The sequence below is a fragment of the Podarcis melisellensis genome, assembly GCF_964234715.1.
Source record: "Podarcis melisellensis genome assembly, chromosome: 13".
Taxonomy (NCBI): Eukaryota; Metazoa; Chordata; class Lepidosauria; order Squamata; family Lacertidae; genus Podarcis; species Podarcis melisellensis.
Genome location: NC_138545.1, coordinates 5793252 through 5815731, shown reverse-complemented (window position 1 = coordinate 5815731; position 22480 = coordinate 5793252). Strand labels below are relative to the sequence as shown.

The following is a 22480-nucleotide window of genomic DNA, read 5'->3' as shown; positions in this document are numbered from 1 at the left end:
AGTCACTTGCGGACTCACTGTTAAAACCGTGTTTATGAAAGACAATATTACTTGGCTATGAGTGATCACCAAAGAAGAGCAAGCATTAAAATTAATTTGTATTGTTAACTGCTACATTAGATCCTATTAGCCCAACTGCAAAACAGGGCTATGATCTTGAATCAACTGAGTCCTTTTTAACCCAGCTGCATAAAAACAGAACTGATTAATCCATTCTGAAAAAAAGCTTTGTTTACTAGAACAGGTATTACATGGCGAGGAGGTTTTCAAGAATAACGAGGCTGGGAAAATAACAATCACACACAAAAATGGAGAGGGAAATCTGCTCCCCCCCCCCATTTCCCACATGTATATTAAATATATATTGTATTGAACTCATCACACACACACAGCTCTCCAAAGCAAAGGGTGTAATGATGTTGTTATTCTTCCACTCTGTATTTCTAAAAAGGGGGGCAGCTTGAGACGCAGGTGTTTTTCCATCACACACTCCTTGGCAACGTGAAACCAGATTGCCTCCAGAACCAGCTTTGTCAAAACAGCACTGTCACTGCTTGCAGTTCGCTTAAAGAAAATGTTATGAAAATGATGTATAGATGGCACCCAACACCAGTGAAATTAGCAAAAATGTATAGAACAATTTATGTTGGAAATGTAAAGAAAAAGATGGAACCTTTTACCATATGTGGTGATCTTGTAAGGAGGTGAAAGCTTTCTGGGAAATGTATTATAATGAACTTTTAAAAATGTTGAAATATACTTTTTTTAAAAAAAAACACCAGAAGCTTTCCTATTAGGTATAGTAAGTAGAGAAACATGTAAGCAGGATAAAACATGGTTTTTACATGCGACAACAGCGGCAAGAATGTTATTAGCCCAAAGATGGAAGCAAGAAGATTTAACAACAAAAGAAAAGTGGCAGATGAAATTAATGGACTGTGCAGAATTGGCGAAACTGACGGGGAAAAGTCCGGAACCAACAGGACCAGGCTTTCCAGAAAGACTGGAACAAATTCATGTTATATATAAAGGACAACTGTAAACAATTAACATCGCTAGTAAGGTTACAGGAAGCCTTGTAAGGATAAATTTATTACTTATTGTAGTTAAGTAAGGAATTATGTAAGGGTAAGATTTAGCAGGAATAAGAAATAGAGGAAAATGCAAGGTATAGAGTTTAAGTTTGAAAACCACTAGTCAGGGAGGAGGGAAAGTTACTGGCTCATGGAGCCAAGTGTTTTATTTCTGGGGAAAAGGCTGTTAAGATGTTATGTCAAAACCAATAAAAATTATTTGAAAGAAGAAGGAAAAACAGCACTCTTCCCCGCACAACCTCCAACCAAGAAAGACACGTTGCAGGAAACAAGAGTACCACCAGAACAGATGCACAGGTGCTGGTTCTTTTAATTCCAAGAGAGATCGGAGGAATGGGCTATGCCAGAAGGAAAATCAACTTTTTTCAAAGCTCCTGTACTAAGCCTTCCACCATCTAGTGGCTTCCTCATGTTTTCCATCTAAGCTCCCATCAGTCCCAGTTTGGGTCCACTGCAGCTAGACTGTAGCCAACTGGGAGAGTAGAGCCATCTGCTTGTCTTCTGCCAGTCCATCCCCTCCATTCTTGAAGGCTTCTGGAGAGGGAGAGATGGAAGCCCCACAACCAAGGCAAAAAAAGGTGAGCGTTCCCTTTCACAAGTTATCGTAGTCGTCGTCTTCCTCGTGCTTCCTCTTCAAAGTGTTCGCCTCGCCAGAGCTGCCCTGCGACGACACCATGTTGGTGGTGATGAGGATGTTTTTGGACCCGATCAGGGAGGGGTTGATCAGCACATTCTGGACCGTGGGGGTAGTTGGAGTCGCTGAGGAGGAGAAAGGGAAGGATATTTGTTAGATAGTTATACTGCCTGTCTGTATGCCAAAAATCAAGAATGATAGATAGATGGATACATGGAGGGATAGATAGATGATAGATAGATAGATAGATAGATAGATAGATAGATAGATAGATAGATGATAGATAGATAGATAGATGATAGATAGATAGATAGATAGATAGATGATATAGATAGATAGATAGATAGATAGATAGATAGATAGATAGATAGGTAGATAGATAGATAGATGATAGATAGATGATAGATAGATAGATAGATGATAGATAGATGATAGATAGATAGATGATTGATAGATAGATAGATGATAGATAGATGATAGATAGATTAGATAGATAGATGATAGATAGATAGATGATAGATAGATAGATAGATAGATAGATAGATAGATAGATAGATAGATAGATAGATGATAGATAGATAGATAGATAGATAGATAGATGATAGAAGATAGATAGATAGATAGATAGATAGCTGGATAGATAGATAGCTGGATAGATAGATAGCTGGATAGATGATAGATAGATGATAGATAGATAGATAGATAGATAGGTAGATGATAGATAGATAGATAGATGATAGATAGATAGATAGATAGATAGATAGATAGATAGATGATAGATAGATAGATAGATAGATAGATAGATAGATAGATAGATAGATAGATTAGATAGATAGATAGATAGATAGATAGATAGATAGATAGATAGATAGATAGATAGTCAAAGCTGGGGGAAATATGGGAGAAATGTACATTGATAATGTTGTCTACAAGAATAAAAAAATTATTGTAAATTAGTTTGGAGATGGTATTTAACACCAGTCAGATTAAATCAAATAAACAAGGAATATTCGGTGCTATGTTGGAGGGGATGCCAGGAAACAGGGAATTACGTTCACATGTGGGGGTGTACACAAGTACAGTTTTTTTGGCAAAGGGTGTTTAAGGAGATAACAGAAACCACTGGGTTAAAGCTGACCAAAAGTCCGGAGGTATAATGATTATCGATTTACGATGGGGTGGAAGGTTCGCAGGCTATGAAGGACTTGCTCACAAATTTATTGGCAGCTGCACGAATTATTATAGCTAGGAAGTGGAAGGGGCAAGCAGGATTCCCCCCGAAATAGACGAAAGGCAATTAGTATTTCATCCAGCAGAGCTTTAGAGCTACTGAAAGTAAATGAGCATAGTAGTCACAAATCCAATATATTCAGACTTGGCACTGTCCATTAGAAATCCAGTTGCAGCAGACTTACTTTGCTGCTTCGCTTTTTATCTGTTTCCAGGCCTTGTAAGAACATTAAGAGTCTGGCTTCTGGATCAGGCCATTGGTGCATCTAGTCAAGTATCCTGTTTTCACAGTGGCCAACTGGTTGCCTATGGCAAACCAGCAAGGACCTGGGCAGAATTGCACCCCCTGCAGCTAGCATTCAGGAGGAGACACAAGAACAGCCCTCTCCTCCCTGAATTTGCCTAACCCTCTTTCAAAGCCATCTAGGTTGTTGGTCATCACTGCCACCCGTGGGAACAAGTGTCCGTTTGCATTTCTTGGCACAGATAATATTGATATTCCAGGCAATCCGAGGAAAGTATTCCTCTATGTAACAACAGCTGCCAGGATGCCCATAGCAGAATGGCAAATTAAACTTTGTGAATATATAAATTTGGCAAGATTTACAGCATTCTTAAGGGGACAATGGGACCAAAAATCAGCAGAAGAATGGGATTGTGTCAAAGAATACATGAAAAAAACATTGTTCTGGAGTAAATATATTAGTATGTAATGAATGAAGCTTTGTAGGGTTAAAGAAATTGGGGAAAAAAGGTGCAAAAGGTATAAAGATACGAGGTAATTTACAATAGACACAAGAATTCAGAACGATTAAAAATTCTGAAGTCTCAAAACAGAGGAAGGAAGTCAACGTGTATGTGTATATGTACGTAAAGTTTGTTATGATGGTATGGTTTTCTTTGTAGGTTTGTTTTTTGTTCTTTTTGTTTTGTTTTTCCTTTTCCTTTTTGGATTTTATGTTTGTAATTTTTGTTGTAATTTCGCACTGAAAGTAAAGTAGAAGAAAAGAAAAAAATATTGATCTGATGTGTAGAGATCTTTCCTATTCTAATTAATTCAAGGGGGTTCTGAGAGCTTTTCTCTGTGTGAAAGAAACAAGCTGAAGGTTTGTGATGTTTTCAGTTATTCCTTCAGAGAAGCAGAGTACAGCTGGCTTAAACTGGTTCTGTTATATCTTTCTGCCAAGGTCTTGCTGACTATAATAACAAGGCCAGAAGGAGTTTGGGTTTCACATTTTCTCTTTCTATCTCTCTTCCTTCTGGTGTGGTGTTTTGTATACAGTGGGGTTTAAAAAAAAAATTAATTAAATTTCCATTTTATAATATTTAAATACATCCTTATTGTTACCTTAACTCTTTGCTCATATGAGCTAATCGACTTCCCTCCCTCCCGCCTCACGGTTCTCATAATTCATTTCTATATCCTAGCATTTTTACCTCTTCCAATTTACATTTCACTTATTCCAATTATCATAAATTTTGAGGAAATATAAAAAGGCAGTAATCATTGTTACAGGTCTTTTCATATCAACCCTGCTAGTGTTGTTAATTCTTTACAATTATCCTTCAAATATTGTACAAATTTACTCCAGTCTTTTTGTAAAGCTCCATCACATTGGTTTTTGATTCTCCCAATCAGCTCCGCCAATTCTGTATATAGTGTTAAGGTTTAGTCTTATTATAAGTTATTGTATGTTTAAGTTAAGTCTGCTGCAACTGGATTTCTTATGGACAGTGCCAATCCTGAACGTATTGGATTTGTGACCATTATGCTCATTTGCCTTAAGTAGTGTGATAGGAATTTTATGGTCTTAGATATATGGCAACGTTCATAACCACACGTACATAGATCAGCACAGGAAAGCCAACCTGGAACCATTTTGATTCCTAAACTGAGCAAATGTTTCTCTGCATGGTCAAAATGGAAAAGCTTCCCCATTGTCTCTTCCTTCACAAATCCTGTCTCAAGGATATGTCTGTTTGAATAAGGTGTGAGCCTGTGACCTGGCCCAGGAAATAAGTATTTTACCACTACAAAAGAATGGCCAGGCTCCCCAGGAAATCCAATCAAGTAACCTGCCAGACAGGAAATAAACAAAGCGACAGGAGAAAACAACATGCAAATGTTCTGTTTTAGACCGCCTTATCTGAGGGGTGGTCTTAGGTTACACCCCTTCTGTGATGAATGCATAATGTTTCTGGGGGTGGTCTTTATCTACAGGGTGGCAATTTCAATAGTCTTTATAAGGCCTTGCAGGCCATTGTTCTGGGTCCTCTTCCTCTCCTGCGTGAGGGGAGCACCCTGTTGCAACAGATCAATAAAGATCAGGCTTACTAGCTGCTTTGCTTCTCAATATTCTCTGGTTGGCCTCTGTTATTTTCTCCTACCAATAGGGAACCTATGTAAGGACTCTATATGGGCTCTTGGATACCCCATAAGGGAAAAGGGCATATTTTTATTTACAACAGTAGCAATAAAGCTCTGCTGGATGAAATATTAATTGCCTTTGGTCTATTTTGGGGGGAATCCTGCAACGTGTTTTAAGTTTTTGCTCTGCTAACTGTACGTCGGAGTTTTGCTGTGGATCAATACTGAGTAGAATTAATGACAGAAGGTGCCATAGTTGCAGCTGTGTGCTTTGAGAAGAAGTACTTTGTTCCTAATCTCTCCTCAATCTTCCAACGTTCACCTTCAGTGTAAGGCGACCAGCTGGCTCCCTCTATCCAGACGGAGTTAAGGATGTGCCGGAAATATTTTTTGCAGAACAGCCTTGAGGCAGCTGGGTGAAGAGTAAACACCCTGTTTTTCGCATGGAGGAATGCAGCTCTGATAAGATAGGCATGCTTTTGCTCTGCGAAGGTGACTAAATTTCTAAGCATATGTGAAGTTAAGGCGAGGGGATGCCTCTATAGAAAACCTGTCTACTTTGCAGGCCTGTGGAACCCATGAAAGTAATAATAATAATAAATAATAAATCCCCCCCCCAAGTTATTCTCAGCCAAGTTTATTGGCTGAGAATAATGGCTGTTGCGGAAGCCACAATTTTTTTGTGGCTTCCGCAACAGCCATTATTCTCAGCCAATAAACTTCCATCAACCTTTTTCATCGAGCGTTTCTCAGGACGTGTAGAGCTGCACTTTTTATTATTATTACCTCGGTTCTTGAACAGCTCCATTTTTGAACATTTCGGCTCCCGAACGCTGAAAACCCGGAAGTAACTGCTCCGGTTTTCAAACAATTTTCAGAAGCCGAACGTGCCTCGCAGCATCCGTTTTGCGTTTCCCTATTGCAGGCACGTCCAACAGGTAGATCGTGATCTACTGGTAGATCACTGGACGTCTGTGGTAGATCACTGTCTCCCCCGAAAGAAGCTCAGCAAGTTTGGCTCCCCTAAAGAAAGCTCAAAATGTTTGCCCTACACGCCCCCCTCAAAACGGGGCTTTCCTCCTCCCTAAAAAAAACTCAGCAACTTTGACCTGAACCCCAAAGAAACAGGCCTTTCTCCTTCCTCAAAAAAGCTCGACAACTTTGATCTGACCCCAGAAAAGGGGGTAGATCACTGCCAGGATTTAACTCTGTGAATAGATCGCAGTCTCTTGGAAGCTGGCAACCCCTGCCCTACTGTACTGAGGCTTCCACTTTCAGTTTTCGGTCGTCGGACGTTGCGGAAGTCCAATTGTCTTCCGGAATGGATTACGTTCAACAACCGAGGTTTGACTGTATTATTTATTGAATTTATATACCGCCCTATACCCGGGGGACTTGGGGCGGTCCACAGAATAAAATCAAGATACAGTGGTATCTCGGGTTATGTACTTAATTCGTTCCGGAGGTCCGTTCTTAACCTGAAACTGTTCTTAACCTGAGGCACCACTTTAGCTAATGGGGCCTCCTGCTGCTGCCGAGCCGCCGGAGCACGATTTCTGTTCTCATCCTGAAGCGACGTTCTTAACCTGAAGCACTATTTCTGGGTTAGCGGAGTCTGTAACCTGAAGCGTATGTAACCTGAAGCATACGTAACCCGTGGCACCACTGTACAGTGGACGCTTGGGTTGTGAACGTGATCCGTGCAGGATGCATGTTCGCAACACGCAGCGTTCGCAACCTGCGTCTGCGCATGCACGGATTGTGATTCGGTGCTTCTGCGCATGCGTGAGCGCCGAAACCCGGAAGTAACCCGGTCCACAACCCAAAAAAAACGCAACCTGAAGCAGCTGTAACCTGAGGTATGACTCTATAAAACCACAAAATACCTAATAAAAATATGAACAACAACCCAATAGCCTACCCTCCAAGAAGGTGGCACAGGTATTGGGTTTCGTCCTCTAGCTAGAAAGGGATGTCAGCCTTCGCAACAGCTCCTCTGCCTTAGGTTCAAGAGATGCAAATGGTCTGCCCATCCCTATTCTCAGCAGCGGCTAGCGCCCACTGGGGCTGGCAAGAAGCACAGAGACCAGCAGTAGGATGAATCAGAGCCAATGATAAGAAGAACCACCATTTGACCCAGATGTTTTGGGACTACAACTCCCATCATCCCTGACCGCTGGTCCTGTTAGCTAGGGGTGATGGGAGTTGTAGTCCCAAAACATCTGGAGGGCTGAGTTTGCCTACGCCTGCTCTGACCAGTTGCAAGAAGGAAGACAAGTAGGTGGGGCTAGGTGAAAGCTGGCTCATTGCCTGGTCAGTGAGCTACTTGCCTAATAATAATAATAATAAATTTTACTTATACCCCGCCCTCCCTGGCCAGAGCTGGGCTCCGGGCGGCTAACACCAGTAAAAATTACAGTAAAAACATAATAGGGGAAAAGGAAAAATAAAACAATTTAAAATGCAGGTTAAAATGCAATTTAAAATGCAGCCTCATTTTAAAAGTACCATATTTTTCGCTATATAGGACGCACTTTTCCCCCTCCAAAAATTAAGGGAAAATGTGTGTGCGTCCTATGGAGCAAATGCAGGCTCCTTGGCTTCAGCGAAAGCAACGTGAAGCCTCCGAAACGCGGAGGGAGTCCTCCTTCCGTGCTCTGGAGGCTTCGGGTTCCTTTTGCTGAAGCCAGGAGAGCAAGACTCTCCTGGCTTCAGCAGAGAGGGAGAGCTGCACAGCGCCCCTTCAGCCAAGCGGGAGGAGAAATGGAAGGGGTTCCGTTTCTCCTGCTGCTTCGCTGAAGGGGTGCTGAGCAGAGAGGGGGAGAATTTTTTTTTCTTGTTCTGCCCCTCTAAAATAAGGTGCGTCCTATAGAGCGAAAAATGCGGTAACCCATAGATCACATAAAGGGAGGGAAACATAAGGGTCAGACTGAGTCCAAACCAAAGGCCAGGCGGAACAGCTCTGTCTTGCAGGCCCTGCGGAAATAAATCAGATCCTAACACAACAGCCCCTACCCCTCATTCTTCTCCAGGAGTTTGCCACATAAGGGTGCGAGGTGGAACATGCACAAACAGCCCCCCTCCAAACCTTGCAAATAAAGAGAAGGCACACTTGAGATCAAGGGACACGGGTGGCGCTGTCGTCTAAACCACAGAACCTAGGGCTTGCCAATCCGAAGGTTGGTGGTTCGAATCCCTGTGACGGGGTGAGCTCCCGTTGCTCAGTGCCTGCTCCTGCCAACCTGGCAGTTCGAAAGCACGTCAAAGTGCAAGTAGATAAATAGGTATCACTCCAGCGGGAAGGTAAACGGTGTTTCCGTGCGCTGCTCTGGTTCGCCAGAAGCAGCTTAGTCATGCTGGCCACATGACCCGGAAGCTGGACGCCGGCTCCCTCGGCCAGTAAAGCGAAATGAGCGCCGCAACCCCAGAGTCGTCCGCGACTGGACCTAACGGTCAGGGGTCCCTTTACCTTACACTTGAGCTCACACTTTTCACACCCGCCAAAAGGTTCAGCTTTTGTACAGCAGAGTCCCGGTTCCCCCATTCAAGGAAAAGCTTTGCAGCTGTAACACCTGGCGGCCTGGCTTGCTCTCACCTGATTTTACGGAGGTCTGGGAGGTTGGGATCTGCACCGTGAATCTCTGACCGGTCAGAGGCATGGGAGTGCCAACTTTTGTTGAAACGGACACCGTCTGCGCCGAAGGAGTTCCTGAAATTCACACAACCAGGATTCAGTTTCGAAGCAGCAAGCCGTTGTTTTTAAATCCAAGGTGACATATGGGGGGTTGCCAGTCAAAAACATGAAGAATAAGGCTCCATCTGTATTATGCATTTAAAGCAGTTTATCGCTTAACAGTCATTGCTTCCCTCAGGAACTGCTGTTTACCTCTCCTCCCTCTTCTCTTGCTATCTGTGTTTTATCAGTCATCTTCTTAGTCGACTATCATCCAACAGCCATAGGACGCATTGGAACTATACATTTAAAGCACGATGGTGACACGTTAAAGTAACGGCTTCTTCCCCAAAGGATTCTGGGAGCTGTGGTTTGTTAAGGGTGCCGAGAATTGTTTGTTGTTGTTTAGTCGTGTCCGACTCCTAATCCCCTCACAGAACTAGAATTCCCAGAGTGGTTTAACCTCTTCTTAGGAAGCTCTGGGAATTATATTGCCGTGAAGGAAATTAGGGCTTCCAAAAAACTCTCAGCAACAAACTACGCTTCCCAGGATTATCTAGGGGAAGCCATGGCTGGTTAAAGTGGAATAAGACCGCTTTAAATGTAGAATAATTTATTATTTATACCCCACCCTTTTGAATTATGGTGTTGGAGGAGACTCTTGAGAGTCCCATGGACTGCAAGAAGATCAAACCTCTCCAGTCTGAAGGAAATCAGCCCTGAGTGCTCACTGGAAGGACAGATCCTGAAGCTGAGGCTCCAAGACTTTGGCCACCTCATGAGAAGAGAAGACTCCCTGGAAAAGACCCTGAAGCTGAGAAAGATGGAAGGCACAAGGAGAAGGGGACGACGGAGGACGAGATGGTGGGACAGTGTTCTCGAAGCGACCAGCATGAGTCTGACCAAACTGCGGGAGGCAGTGGAAGACAGGAGTCCCTGGCGTGCTCTGGTCCAGGGGGTCACGAAGAGGCGGACACGACTCAACAACAACCCCACCCACCTGGCTGGGTTTCCCCCAGCCAGCCACTCTGGGCGGCTCCCAACAGAATATTAAAAACACGACAAAACGTCAAACATTAAACACTTCCCTAAACAGGGCTGCCTTCAGACGTCTTCTAAAAGTCAGGTAGTCTTCTATAGAATCAGAAGCTCACACTTGCCTAACGTCGGTGTGCTGGGCCTGCTGGTGACGGCGCCGACACTCAGTCGTGGCACCGTGATCCGTGCCGCAGAGGAAGTCAGCTGGAACAAAGCAGCACCCAATAAATAGGTCATTCAGGGTCAGTGGCTCAGAAAACGGCCTGTTTTAAAAGGGATGGCTGTGCATTCAGTAATACTGTGTCATGGGCTAGTTGGATGCGGAGGGATGGTGGAAGGAAACCCCAGGGGGAAAAGGCTCAGAGACCGGGAACGGTGGTGAGATGACGATGAGCAGACAGAGGAAGAAGACGATAACGGACTGGCATAACAAACGAAAGAGAATTTGCTGAAATGGCGCAGTTGACAAGTAGCCTGAGAGGCAACTCAAAACAAAAATTTATGGGAAAATGGGATAGACATATGTTCAAAAATATAGTAAAGGTTCGCTATCTATGCTAGCATTTGAGTGACAGAGAGAAATTGAGTTGAGAAATAAGATGAAGGGTATATATTGATATACGAATGCATTAGATAAAATGTAAAGAAATATATAATAATAAGAGTACATTCATTTGTAGAAAAAGAATATACAATGAGATTGACAGGAAGTCTGTAGTGTTGGTACAAATATTACAGTGGTACGTCTGGTTACGTACTTAATTCGTTCCCGAGGTCCGTTCTTAACCTGAAACTGTTCTTAACCTGAAACACCACTTTAGCTAATGGGGCCTCCCACTGTTGCCGCGCGATTTCTGTTCTCATCCTGAAGCAAAGTTCTTAACCCAAGGTAATATTTCTGGGTTAGCGGAGTCTGTAACCTGAAGCGTATGTAACCCGAGGTACCACTGTATTTTGGAATAGCTTTATGTCTTTGTTTTTTATTTTTTCTTTCTTTGGGTACATAAATTTGGTATATAAATTTTGTATACATGTTGGAAATTATATTATAATATGCCCTGTAGTGTAATATGATAATGTATACATATGTGACATAAGAACGTTAATTAAAAGAAAATAAAAAAGACAGAGGAAGAAGACTAGGAGGAGGAGATATCGGAAGCTGGAGAGGCTACAGGGTTCAATGAGCAGGGAGAGTGTGTGGCAGACAGACTCTTCATTTTGGGTAGGCTCCTTACCTTCTTCTGAAAAGACTTCAGCCTGTAATTTGGCGCTGTGAGGCAGTATCTATCCGGTGGCAACCTTGGGCCTGAGTACGGCTTTATCAGAGGCAACGGTGTTTGGTTCTTCTGTCTCGCAATATCTAGCAAAAACTTTTTCCAAGAAAGAAAGAAAAAAAGAAGTAATAAGAACAGAGGAAGGTACCTTGAATACCAAGTCAGCCCATTGGTCCAGCAAGCTCAGTTTTGGGCTCTCTGATTGGAAGCTGCAGCTCTCTACGGCAGGCATAGGCAATCTCGGTCCTCCAGATGTTTTTTGGGACTACAACTCCCATCATCCCTGACCACTGGTCCTGTTAGCTAGGGATGATGGGAGTTGTAGTGTCAAAACATCTGGAGGGCCCAGTTTGCCTATGCTTGCTCTAGGGTTTCAGGCCAGAGTCTCAACCAGCCTGACCTGGAAGAGATGCCAAAGATTAAGTTTAAGACCTTCTGCATGCAAAACAGGAGCTCTGCAGCTAAGCTCCTCTCAAATTCCTCCGCAGCACCGACCACACTGGTGAAGGGGGAAATCACAAAGTGCTGGTCCACATCTAGGCCACATTGACAGCGTACAGTGATACCTCAGGTTAAGTACTTAATTCGTTCCGGAGGTCCGTACTTAACCTGAAACTATTCTTAACCTGAAGCACCACTTTAGCTAATGGGGCCTCCTGCTGCCGCCGCCGGAGCACAATTTCAGTTCTCACCCTGAAGCAAAGTTCTTAGCCTGAAGCATTATTTCTGGGTTAGCGGAGTCAGTAACCTGAAGCGTATGTAACCAGAGATACCACTGTACGTTTAAAGCACATCAAACAGCCATGAATTCCGCCAAAGAATTCTGGGAGCTGAAGTTTGTTAAGTACGTAAGTATCACAGAACTGCAGAGTTAGATGCAGGAACCCAAGGATCATCTCGTCCAACCCCCCTTGCAATGCAGGAATAGGAAGGTAGCCCATACAGGAATCGAACCCGTGACCTTGGCATTATCAGCACCACGTTCTAACCAACTGAGCTAACTCTTGGCCTTGAGGGTGCTGAGAGTTGTTAAGATGCCCCTGTTCCCCTCACTGAACTATTATTTGAAAACCGTATATCTGCAAGGGGAAAAAGAGCTCTCCAAACAACTCAGTGCTCTTAACAAACTGCACCTCCCAGAATTCTTTGAGAGGGGAGTCAACACTGTTTAAAGTGCTATCGCAGCGTGTTAAATGGAAGGTGTGGATGGGGCCTTAGCCTCTCTTATTCTTCCTCCCTGGGGCCTTTTATTTGTTTAGTTAGATATTGTTTACCTGCCACCTTCCTTCCATAATAGGACCCAGAATCATATATATGTGGCTCCCAGGTGATCTACCCAGGCGCTTCCAACCAGCTTAGCTTGAGCAAGGCGATGGTCTCGCTTGCCTTCCAAACGCACCCCAGGGCTCTGTCTACCCTGCTCACGTTAATTTTGCACAGAGCTATGCTCGTGTATAGTGGACGTGGGTGGCACTGTGGGTTAAACCACAGAGCCTAGGACTTGCTGATCAGAAGGTCGGTGGTGAGCTCCCGTTGCTCGTCCCTGCTCCTGCCACCTAGCAGTTCGAAAGCACGTCAAGGTGCAAGTAGATCAATAGATACCGCTCCGGCGGGAAGGTAAACGGCGTTTCTGTGCGCTGCTCTGGTTCGCCAGAAGCGGCTTAGTCATGCTGGCCACATGACCCGGAAGCTGTAGGCCGGCTCCGTCGGCCAATATAGCGAGATGAGCCAGAGTCGGTCACGACTGGACCTAATGGTTAGGGGTCCCTTTACCTTTTATGTTCGTGTATGGCTTTAAATGAATAATAAGAATTCTTCCCTTTCATATCACATGATGCTTTAGAAAGTTCTAAAGCCATTAATGTATTAAAACATCACTGATGTATTAATCGCCTTTCAAACTGCCATCTCAAGGCCCTTTACACATAAGGTAATAATAATAATAATAACAACAATTAAAGGATAATTAAAAACATCGTTAAAACATACATCTCTGGGTGGGGGCGAAGTGAATGACTGGTCCGTCCTGCACTGGATAGCCAGCCTCACGTCGTCTGCGTCGACGCTCGACTTCTTTGCGTGACTGGAATAAATTTTGGCATCTTCCAAGATGGTTGTCACATATCCTGTCAGGAAGTAAAAGGCAGAATGCAAGAACGTAAGAGCGGCCTGCAGGATCAAACCAAAGGCTCATTTAGCCCAGTATCCTGTTCACACAGCAGCCAACAAGGCACCTCTTCTGGGAAACCCATACGCAGGACCTGAGGACAACACTTGCGATTCCCCACTTGCGATTCCCAGCAAATCCGTGTTCAGAACAGTGATAGAAACTCAGACATATGAGCTGGGCACCAAATGGCTCCTTAAACCAGGATTACAGTTGCCAAAACAGAATGTCTAGTTGCCATTTTTGGGGCCCGATGGCTCAAAAACCGTATTTTTCAATACGACTTTTTGGTTCCTGAAACTCACTTCTGATTGTTTAGATAATATAGAATGGGTAGAATTCTACTGCCATGCGCTCTACGTGGGGCTACCTTTGAAGGTAACTCAGAAACTGCAACTAATCCAGAATGCGGCAGCCAGACTGGGGTCTGGGAGCGGCTGCTGAGACCACATAACATTGGTCCTGAAAGACCTACCGGTACATCGGCTCCCAGTACGTTTCCGAGCACAATTCAAAGTGTTGGTGCTGACCTTGAAAGCCCTAAATGGCCTCAAAGGCCCAGTATATCTGAAGGAGCGTCTCCACCCCCATCATTCAGCCCGGACACTGAGTTCCAGCGCCAAGGGCCTTCTGGCGGGTCCCTCACTGCCAGAAGCAAAGCTACAGGAAACCAGGCAGAGGGCCTTCTTGGTGGTGGCACCTGCCCTGTGGAATGCCCTCCCGTCAGATGTCAAAGAGATAAACAACTACCTGACATTTAGAAAACATCTGAAGGCAGCCCTGTTTTTAATGTGTGACATTTTAATGTATTTTTAATCTTTGTTGGAAGCCACGCAGAGTAGGGGAAGCCGAGCCAGACGGGTGGGGTACAAATGATAAATTATTATTATTATTACAGGATAGGGGATTAGTGTGCGAAAAAAGTTGCAATCCAAGGATCCCCAGGCATGCACCTCCAGATGGTGGAGACATCAGGCACTATTCTGGCCCCCAGGCATCGTCACTTGGTCGCAGAATGTGCCAAGCACCTGGCCCATTCTTAATTGTCAGGGACTGGGCAGAGGAGGAATGACGGAGACCGCCTCCCCCTCCTGACCCTTCCAGGGGGGAGGAGAAAGAAGACAGTATAGATTTACAACAGGGGTTTGAGGGAGGTCACAGCTAAGAGTCAGATGAGGGGGAAAGTTGGCAAATCATGGGAGAGCCAGAGTGACACCTGGCTGACGCGTTGTCATCAGAAAGCATCCCAGACCCTCCATCTCCCAGAACCTGGAGAGCCTTAAAAGTAGGAGAGCAAAGAGCTCAAAGGCAGAGGGCATGATGACAAATGAGGAAGTGGGAGAGACGGGGGTCGAGATTCACAAGCGACAACAGCATTATCCATTATGCATTACTGTATTTTAATAGTGTTACCTCGGGTTAAGTACTTAATTCGTTCCGGAGGTCCGTTCTTAACATGAAACTGTTCTTAACCCGAAGCACCACTTTAGCAAATGGGGCCTCCTGCTGCTGCCGCGCCGCCAGAGCACGATTTCTGTTCTAATCCTGAAGCAAAGTTCTTAACCCGAGGTACTATTTCTGGGTTAGCGGAGTCTGTAACCTGAAGCATATGTAACCTGAAGCGTATGTAACCCAAGGTACCACTGTATTGTGTTGGAAGCCACTCAGAGTGGCTGGGGAAGCCCAGCCAGATGGGCAGGGTATAAATAATAAATTATTCTTATTCTTATCCAAGAGGCTGGGTTCTATAGCCTCTCTCTGTAAAGACTGAAATGAAAAAGGAATGTAGGAAACTTTTCCTTGTCTCTATATTTTCCTGGGCAACCAGCTGGGAGCAGCTGACGGCACCCTGACACTAACACTGGTTCAGAAAGTGCCTCTGAAGAAGAAGAAGAAGAGTTTGGATTTGGTATCCCGCTATCCACTCCCTTTAAGGAGTCTCAAAGAGGCTAACATCCTCCTTTCCCTTCCTCCCCCACAACAAACACTCTGTGAGGTGAGTGGGGCTGAGAGACTTCAGAGAAGTGTGACTGGCCCAAGGTCACCCAGCAGCTGCATGTGGAGGAGCGGGGAATCGAACCCTGTTCACCAGATTACGAGTCCACCGCTCTTAACCACTACACCACACTGGCTCACGAAAGTGGAGGCAGCCCACAGCAGCCACTGGAAGCCTTATTATCCTCTGATCTTCTCTTAAAGCCATCCAAGTTGGGGGTGATATAGAAAAAATGGGGTGGATTGGCTTTTGCTGCCCAACTCCCCCAAGGGAGTCCTCTAAGTCCCTGATTGGTCAGAGATGAATGGATGGAGGTAGGAGGCAGTGAAAGCAAGGTAGATCTTTTATTTTTCTGTTGCAACAGAGTTCCCTCCCCTCCTTGCAAGGAGGTAAGAAAGATCCAGAACCAAGAAGAAACCTCTCTTTTTAAGGTTTGCATTTTGGCACACAGAAGAAGCACATTCCCTACACAAACAGTCAGAAATTAGTAAAGGTAAAGGGACCCCTGACCATTAGGTCCAGTCTTTGCCGACTCTGGGGTTGCGGCACTCATCTCGCTTTACTGGCCGAGGGAGCCGGTGTACAGCTTCCGGGTCATGTGGCCAGCATGACTAAACTGCTTCTGGCAAACCAGAGCAGCGCACGGAAACGCCGTTTACCTTCCTGCCGGAGCGGTACCTATTTATCTACTTGCACTCTGACGTGCTTTCAAACTGCTAGGTTGGCAGGAGCAGGGACTGAGCAACAGGAGCTCACCCCGTTGCGGAGATTCGAACCGCCGACCTTCTGACTGGCAAGTCCTAGGCTCTGTGGTTTAACCCACAGTGCCACCCGCGTCCCTTGTCAGAAATTACATCACACCTAAAGTGGGGTTGCTGTGGGTCAGGCAGGCCAAGGTGCAATATTCCTGAGGATTTGGCAAGTTTCACATAGTTCCAGACACAGTTTATACAAAACATTGGCATTTGATATGATAATCAAGATGACTGTCAAACATCCCTCAGTGCAGAGCATCTGAGCAAACAATCAAAATTAATAGAAAGGAGGTTCATATATATAGGAAAGGAATCCCTTCAGGAACTTCCCCTGATTGCTATCTGCCTACCTGTTCAGGCAAAGGGGGTTAAGGAGACAGAGGAAATATTGAGTCTTTAGCGAGAGCCAAGATGGCTTTCGCATTGCTCTCCTGTACCGTTTTAGACACGTGGTTTATATACTTATGTACGTGTTTACCTTGTGCAATTAACCCAGTAGTAACCCTTTCCGGTACTTCTGGGTTGCTGTAGCACATAATTATCAACATGTATTCTACATTTGAGACCTTAGAACTCCTATAACAACAGAAAGTTGCTTCTGCCAGGAGCTCAGACTTCTGGGTAAAGAGGGAAGTTCAGAATAAAGCAATTTCTCTCTGCTAGCTGCTGGCACTCTCACCAATTTCACCTGTGCTACTTTATACCAAAAGCAGAGACATCACCTTGTCAAAAAAGGTCCGTATAGTGAAAGCCATGGTTTTCCCAGTAGTGATGTATGGAAGACCATAAAGAAGGCTGATCGCCAAAGAATTGATGCTTTTGAATTGAGGTGCTGGAGGAGACTCTTGAGAGTCCCATGGACTGCAAGAAGATCAAACCTCTCCAGTCTGAAGGAAATCAGCCCTGAGTGCTCACTGGAAGGACAGATCCTGAAGCTGAGGCTCCAAGACTTTGGCCACCTCCTGAGAAGAGAAGACTCCCTGGAAAAGACCCTGATGTTGGGAAAGATGGAGGGCACAAGGAGAAGGGGGCGACAGAGGACGAGATGGTGGGACAGTGTTCGCGAAGCTACCAGCATGAGTTTGACCAAACTGTGGGAGGCAGTGGAAGACAGGAGTGCCTGGCGTGCTCTGGTCCAGGGGGTCACGAAGAGTCGGACACGACTAAACGACTAAACAACAACTTTGTACCAGGGCTTCAAGGCCCAAGGTGTGTTTGCCTTGTGCAATTATCAACATCTTACACGCGCTTCAGGTTGCGTTTTTTTGGGTTGGGAAGTACGAGTTACTTCCAGGTTTCGGCAGTTGTGCATGCGCAGAAGTGCTAAATCACGCTTTGCACGTGCGCAGAAGCACTGAATCGCAACCTGCGCGTGCGCGGATGCGGGTTGCAAACGCTGTGGGTTGCGAACGTGCATCCCAGTGGTACCTCTGGTTGCGAACGGGATCCGTTCCGGAGGCCCGTTCGCAACATGAAAAGAGCACAACCCGCAGCGGCGCGTCTGCGCATGCGCGTGGTGTCATTTTGCGCGTCTGCGCATGCGGCGAAACCCGGTAGGAACCCGTTTCCGGTACTTCCGGGGCGCTGCAGGACGTAACCTGAAAGAACGTAACATGAAGCGGACGCAACGTGAGGTATGACTGTATATAACAGTGTTTTTCAACCACTGTTCCGCGGCACATTAGTGTGCCGCGAGATGTTGCCTGGTGTGCCGTGGGAAAAATTGAAAAATCCGAAACATTTAAAAATAAAGTATTTTATATTTTTTCATATTTCTGTTTACTTACTATTTCATAATAAAGTAATTATAAAATACTTTGTGTTTATTTGATTCCTATTCAAGAGAATTACTTTATATATAGTCAATATAGGCACAGAGTTAAATTTTTTAACATTTTCTAATGGTGGTGTGCCTCGTGATTTTTTTCATGAAACAAGTGTGCTTTTGCCCCAAAAAGGTTGAAAAACACTGGTATATAACTCCCACCTGGCGGGGGCAAATTCACCCAAACCTTTGACATGGAGACATTTTGTTTAATTAAAAAAAACAAAAACCCCACACAGCATGGAGACAACTTACTATATGCAAACTCCAACATCTGATTTATAACCCGTGGCTCATATTCCGTGATCCCCATGTCTTTCAGGATCTGGGCCATCACCTGTGCAAAGCAAGAGAGCAGAAGGGCGCGTGAGAGGCGGGATCCCCGTTATGGGCTGCAAACTGCAAGCGGGAAATGCAACAATTTCCCTTGCAGCTGCAGCCCGTGCAAGCCCAGGGGCTGGGGGTCCCCGGCTGCCCCTCTCCGCTCTCCCCGCCTCCCCTCCCAACCCCACACCTGAGCGTCTTTGGGCGCGCTCTTGGGCGACGCCATCTTCACCGCCTCCATCGCCGCCATCGCTCCCAGGCGGTGTGGGGGGGGGGTAGAGAACAGCTGCAGCTCACTGGGCATGCGCGCCCCAAGGGCGCATGCGCAGTAGACAAAACGAAGCGAGGGCCTGGCAGTTTCTCCCTCTTACGATTGCCCGATTGGCTCGTTGACCTATAGAGGGGTTGTTGGGGCTTTTTTCGAAGACTAGCGCCTCCTCCGTCCGGAGGCGGCACTGCCGGGTTTCCTTTGACAAAGTCATTTTACCTGCAGCCGCGAAAGAATCACTTGATTAAAGAGCAATTGAAGAAATTCAAGATTGCGGCTGCGATTTCACTTAAGTGGCAGCAATAACACTCTGCTTCTTTGCTTCCTTGGAAATTTCTCTGTTTTAGCTGACATCCCTGCCATTCCAGGGGGCTGGACTAGATGACCCTCAGGGTTCCCTTCCATCCCTACAATTCTGGGGGGGAAAGCGTGTGCTTCCCAGCATTCAGACGTTGCCCTGCCCAGGTCAACGTAACCCCTAGCTAGGTCTGTATAGTTAAAGCTCTGGTTTTCCCAGTAGTGATGTATGGAAGTGAGAGCTGGACCATAAAGAAGGCTGATCGCCGAAGAATTGATGCTTTTGAATTCTGGTGCTGGAGGAGACTCTTGAGAGTCCCATGGACTGCAAGAAGATCCAACCTCTCCATTCTGAAGGAAATCAGCCCTGAGCGCTCACTGGAAGGACAGATCCTGAAGCTGAGACTCTAAGACTTTGGCCACCTCATGAGAAGACTCCCTGGAAAAGACCCTGATGTTGGGAAAGATGGAGGGCCCAAGGAGAAGGGGACGACAGAGGACGAGATGGTGGGACAGTGTTCTCGAAGTGACCAGCATGAGTTTGGCCAAACTGCGGGAGGCAGTGGAAGACAGGAGGGCCTGGCGTGCTCTGGTCCAGGGGGTCACGAAGAGGCAGACACGACTAAATGACTCAACAACAACACCTAGAGTCTTCGACTAGGACCTTGGGTAGAAGAGGGTTCGGATCCCTCATTCGGCTGTGGAGCTCACTGTGTTCCCCTGGAGACCAGTCCCTGCCTCTCAGCCTAGCCCACCTCGCACGGTTGTTGTGAGGACGACGTGGGGAGGAGGAGGAGAACTGTGTACACCACCATCCTGTGCCCCTCGGAAGACAAAAGAGACAGGGCCTTACGACAACCCTGCAATGTAGCCCATTATTCCCATATCGTAAACCAGACATCGCCAAACTCGGCCCTCCAGATGTTTTGGGACTACAATTCCCATCATCCCTGACCACTGGTCCTGTTAGCTGGGGATGATGGGAGTTGTAGTCCCAAAACATCTGGAGGGCCGAGTTTGGCGATGCCTGTCGCAGACGAAAGGTAGGCGAGAGCCGAGAGGTGTGCTTACAACCCTGCAGTGCAGTCCACGTGTCCCCCCCACCCCCCTGCTTGGACCAGGGTTGGGGAGCCTGCAGACCTTAGACTCCCAGCTCCCACCAGTCCCAGCTGGTTGAATGGCCAGTGGCCTGGAGGTGGCGGGGTTCGCCTCCCGAGAAAAACCCTGCAGGGCCAGCCTTTTGAAAATGCTGCTGTTGGGAATCACACCATCCGACTCTTTACAGAAGATAATAATAACAATTATCTTCTGCAAAGAGTCAGATGGTGTGTCGTCTGAACGTGGCATGAAACCTATCGGTGTGATTCCCAGCGCAGCATTTTTTATTATTATTATTATTATTATTATTATTATTATTATTATTATCTTCTGCAAAGAGTTGGATGGTGCGTCGTCTGAACGCGGCCTGAATCCTATCAGTGTGATTCCCAGCGCAGCATTTAATATTATTATTAATAATAATATTAATGTTATTATCTTCTGCAAAGAGTTGGATGGTGCGTCGTCTGAACACGGCCTGAATCCTATCAGTGTGATTCCCAGTGCAGCACTTATTATTATTATTATTATTAATAATAATAATAATAATAATAATATCTTCTGCAAAGAGTCGGATGGTGCGTCGTCTGAACACGGCCTAAAACCTATCAGTGTGATTCCCAGCGCAGCATTTAATAATAATACAGTAGTAGTAGTAATAATAATAATAATAATAATAATAATACTACAAAAGTGGTGGATGCCAAACAGTAAAAACTTGGCTCTTTGGAAACCAGCGTGCAGGAGCGGGGTTTGCAGGAACCGGAGACTGGGAGGGCTTGGAAGAGGGCGAGATCTGGCCTTCGGGGTCTTGCAGGCGGAGGGGAATGAAAGAGAGAAGCGTTGCAAAGCCCGGCTCGCCCAGAAGCAGAAGGGACACGGGCTGCAGTTGCCGTTCTCTCTGCATCGCGACGCTTTAACGTGGCAGTGTGAACTCCAGTCGAACGCAGTGGAGCTTCCGTGTCTAAAAAACACGCGCGATCGCGGTTGCAATTCCTCGAAAGGAGAGGGAGGAGGGGGTGGGGATCCTGTTAACTGTTGGAACTCCAAATTGCGGGCTTGGGTTTATTTTTTTAAATTATTATTTTTTTACAAAGCAACATTTTACTTTTGTTGCGGTAAAAAAAGTCACATTTTACAAATAAAATGCAGTAGCCTGAAATACTGACACATTCCCTTATCCTGCACAATGCCGAGGTTCACTTTAAAACTGCATTTAAAAATGTACAAAAGAAAATCAAACCCACAAAGCTTCTAAAATAGGAACCTGCAGGCATTTTTCCTCTTGTGGAATGTTTAAAAAGTTAGCCTAACTAAAGAAAACATTGACTTCTTGTGCAGGTTTTGAAGAAAATATGGATCAGTTCATTTTATCTGGGAATTCAAGCGGGCGTGGGTTTATGTCAGCGCTTCGCCCAACAAAGACAGTCTCGTTCCGATCAGCCCAACGGGAACGCAGCACTTAGATGAAATCGGGGTCAATCGATCCATAATTTAAAATAGAATCAAAATAAAAGCAACTGTTGCATTGGCCGGGAATCGAACCCGGGCCTCCCGCGTGGCAGGCGAGAATTCTACCACTGAACCACCAATGCAGGCATGAGCTGTCGTTTTTTGCAGGGATGCTTGTGCACAACGTGCCGGACGCTTCTGGTTGTGACTGCGCAAGAGCATCCTTGCTAAATTGCAGTAATTAAAAAGAGTTGCTGCATAAAAGTTGTGCGTGCAGATGCATTGGTGGTTCAGTGGTAGAATTCTCGCCTGCCACGCGGGAGGCCCGGGTTCGATTCCCGGCCAATGCAAGAAGCTTCTTTTTTTGCTGCCCCCCAACCCCACCCCCCCACCTAGGAAAGTTATCCAATGTTCCGCAGTTGCAAAAGCAAATACTACTCTCCTGGCATAAGCTTTCTGTGCACCAACAACAGTTTAATCAGGTGCATGCAGACTGCTGGCTTGTGCTGTGATGCACAAATGATTTTGCTCCAACAAGTGTTAATTGCTTTTGCAATGAGTGGATTCTCTTGCATGGAGTGGGGGTGGAAGAGAAGGAATTTGCATTGGTGGGGAATCGAACCCACGGCCTCCCATGTGGCGGGTGAAAATTCTACCACTGAATCATCAATGCAAGCAAACCCAACATCTGCTGACATTGCTTTAAGTCCGGAACAATAATTTTCTTTTTTTAAAAAATATATTTATTGAAATTTTCCGCTTTAATACATTAAAAAGTCAAAAAAGAAAACAAAAAAATTAAAAACACATACAGTTTGCAATCCTTATTTTCCTGTAACATATTTCCCTGACTTCCCCACACCTCCCCTTCTTATATTCCAATTCAAATTTGTTAGTTCAACAAGTTCTTATCCCAATTTTTAACCTTTTTATATTTAGTTCATTTTTTAAAAAAATCAATTTTACCTTATAAACATCGATGTT

At 45.4% G+C, this 22480-nt stretch overlaps 1 protein-coding gene across 1 annotated transcript; it reads right to left on the bottom strand.

Annotated features, from left to right (window-relative positions):
* Nucleotides 1-1386: 1386 nt before the first annotated feature.
* Nucleotides 1387-18663, bottom strand: LOC309355831 (transcription initiation factor TFIID subunit 9-like). Its single transcript, XM_081887021.1, has 7 exons — nt 18572-18663; nt 18313-18394; nt 13304-13440; nt 11276-11410; nt 10160-10241; nt 8922-9035; nt 1387-1853 (listed from the first exon to the last, which is right to left on the bottom strand). Exons 1-7 carry the CDS (start codon nt 18629-18631, stop codon nt 1687-1689), a joined length of 777 nt encoding a protein of 258 aa, XP_081743147.1. The 5' UTR covers nt 18632-18663; the 3' UTR covers nt 1387-1686.
* Nucleotides 18664-22480: the final 3817 nt, after the last annotated feature.

Coding starts and splice junctions, on each gene's coding strand:
- LOC309355831 (XM_081887021.1), bottom strand. CDS start 18,631: ATGGCGGCGATGGAGGCGGTGAAGATGGCGTCGCCCAAGAGCGCGCCC. Junction 13,441..18,312: donor GATGTTGGAGTTTGCATATA/GTAAGTTGTCTC, acceptor ACTTCCTGACAG/GATATGTGACAACCATCTTG. Junction 1,854..8,921: donor CCAGACCTCCGTAAAATCAG/GTGAGAGCAAGC, acceptor TCTCCTCCTCAG/CGACTCCAACTACCCCCACG.